Genomic DNA, 2,469 nt, shown 5'->3' with positions numbered 1-2,469 from the left:
GCAAGAACAGGTGGGACAACGGTTGGAATATGTGTGTTCTTCTCGGATTACGATTCGGTATATATTATAGTCTTCGTTGATTCTCGACAATTTACTCTTGTTCTCTCTCCACTGCATCTATAGTATTGCATGTTCTACTTCATTACATATGTAGGCATGCAACAAGCACAGTTTTTATCATAAGGATGCATGGCGTTCTGATGAATCAGGATCAACCTCTCCGGTATTAACTTTCACATATAGTCTAGAAAGTTGCTACCTTCGAGCTAGTTGGAAGCAGTGTAATGTTGAGGACTGATCATTACGTGGAGATCAACAATCTTCATGGAGTTTTAAATTTCCGACTCTCGCGCTCTATGATTCACTCGTGAGACAACCTGCTAGGTTTCATATGCCTTTTTCTTCAGTTCCTCGTATTTTCTTCGAAGGGAATAGCATCGGGGGAATGTCTCAATTGGTGCAACTGTATCAGTCGGGGAAACTTGACGAGATGATCAAGTCAGCGGAAAAGCCGCCTAAAACAGACGCATGACGTTTCTTGACTTTTTGTGATTATTTTTTCGATAGTATCATCTGATTGAAACTTGAGTTCGTCAATTTTATGCGACAAAACAGTATCATCAGTATGTGTTAGGATTAGATAACTCAACAAGAGTTATTACCAAGTGGTTCTTAACTTACGGTCATTACAGTAGTCATAGAGTATACGCTAGGCTAGCAAGGGAGACAAGTATCACAGGAATCTAAAATTACAGGGGACACTTGTGTACAACATTTCCTCACAGTATTATAATGAACTTGGTCCGAGTGGTTGGTGAACGGTTCATCATTAGACCACTGAGTGCTATCACGGATATCCAGATATCACCTGTCGCACACTACCACTGTATCAACCAGAGTAGCCGATCGCGCCGTTTTAATGTATGCACAACTCCAAATGCGATATGCTTGTGCCGCCGCACAGGTATATCGCATTCGTTAGGAGGATATTGCTGAGTAGTGCAGGTTGGAAATCGGTCTTCAAAACATCGTTAGTACTTCTGTCAGTCGATGATGAATGGGAGTTGCTTACTGAACAATTAGTTCTTGAAAAAATTTATTATACAAAGAACTCTGGTAATGAGAGGATTATCGGTAATTCAGGATTCATAGCGACAGCGCAGTGTTGTGATGTCATTATCGCCAAGTAGATGGAGATTACCTCCGCTGTTGCCGGTGGCTCTTCTCGCTCTGTCGATCTTCTACATTTGGTACAACCTCTCCAAGCCCGTCGGGGTCATCTCGTTGACAAACAACGCCATTGGAGGGGATGAGAAGTCATGTACAGAGAAAGCACAACAAGGTCCGTCAGCTGAGTCTGACATCGCAACGAGAAAGCGACGTATTTTCATCGATCTTGGCGCTAATGATGGTCAATCGTTGGACTTCTTGGTCAAGTGGAAGGAGCGAGAAGGAAAGGTACGGAGGCTTCTGTGATTTCGGAGAGTAATCGATAGTAACTACGTTCGATTGCATGATAGCTGAAAATGTCATACATAATTTATTCGCACTGCTAGAAATAAGTGATAGCTGCTCCAGTCCCCTGGACTTCATCTGATCATTAGGAATTCGACCCTTTGGAGTGGGAGGTGTACTTTTTCGAGCTGAACCCCCAATGGGAGACCAAGTTGAAGTCCCGTTGTGAAGAGAACCAGAAGATCGCCATTTGCATACCGATAATGGCAGGCGCTTGGACCAAAACAGGCCAGATTGGGTAATCGATTCGTTGTGCTTCATCCGGCCGTTGATGTCACGGAACATGGACGGGCTAGCGATGACTTCCGAGCCGATCACGATAAGCCATGATTTACTCGACGGATGGATATTATCAAACATCCCATGAGACGTTTGCATCGACAAAGTTTGCTCAACCGTGAAGAATTCACTAGCTGACCTACTGTATTTGGGAGCTCCTCGGTCGTGGTCAGTAGAGCTTGTCGATTGCAGTCGAACCGAGCCGGTTGTGTAATGTTATTCAAAAGGTACTTCAAGGATGCAGCAATTTCGAAGCCGAAAACCAAGCATGGCATTGAGGTCCACTACGACTCAGTCGGTACTAGTCTGTACAATCGTAAGGAGGAGCAAGCGGCTAAAGGTACGATGAAGATCCTCTTCAGTTCAACTATTGCCGTGGCTCCTTCAGGGAAGAAGGGTTCTTGGCGTGAAGACGGCTGTGTGGTTGATTTTTCCGGCTGGTTGAGGCGGGTGGTCCCTGTGGGGCAGATGGAAGAGGTTCTATTAAAGGTCGACATTGAAGGATCTGAGTGGGGCCAAGAAACACTCTCTATTCCGAGCCGACTATTTCTCCTCAAGATACGAGCTGATGGAGCACCTCATTGAATCAGGCGTGATGGAGGGAAGAGTCACTGTCGTTGCACTGGAATGGCACCCCAAGATATTCTCCAAGTCTGCCAAACGTGAGAACGTATC

At 45.1% G+C, this 2,469-nt stretch overlaps 2 protein-coding genes across 2 annotated transcripts; both read left to right on the top strand.

Moving 5' to 3' along the window:
* Positions 1-1,170: 1,170 nt before the first annotated feature.
* Positions 1,171-1,757, top strand: Pmar_PMAR006568 (hypothetical protein; the record flags this gene model as incomplete). Its single annotated transcript, XM_002767130.1, has 2 exons — positions 1,171-1,458; positions 1,605-1,757. The coding sequence occupies 2 exons, from the start codon at positions 1,171-1,173 to the stop codon at positions 1,755-1,757; spliced, it is 441 nt and encodes a 146-aa protein (XP_002767176.1).
* A 250-nt stretch (positions 1,758-2,007) lies between these two features.
* On the top strand, positions 2,008-2,379 carry Pmar_PMAR006567 (hypothetical protein; the record flags this gene model as incomplete). Its single annotated transcript, XM_002767129.1, has 1 exon — positions 2,008-2,379. The coding sequence occupies one exon, from the start codon at positions 2,008-2,010 to the stop codon at positions 2,377-2,379; it is 372 nt and encodes a 123-aa protein (XP_002767175.1).
* Between the last annotated feature and the right edge of the window lie 90 nt (positions 2,380-2,469).

The sequence above is a fragment of the Perkinsus marinus genome, assembly GCF_000006405.1.
Source record: "Perkinsus marinus ATCC 50983 genomic scaffold scf_1104296971186, whole genome shotgun sequence".
NCBI classification, from domain to species: Eukaryota; Perkinsozoa; order Perkinsida; family Perkinsidae; genus Perkinsus; species Perkinsus marinus.
The sequence above is the reverse complement of the archived record's forward strand: the minus strand, read 5'-3'. Positions and strand labels throughout refer to the sequence as shown.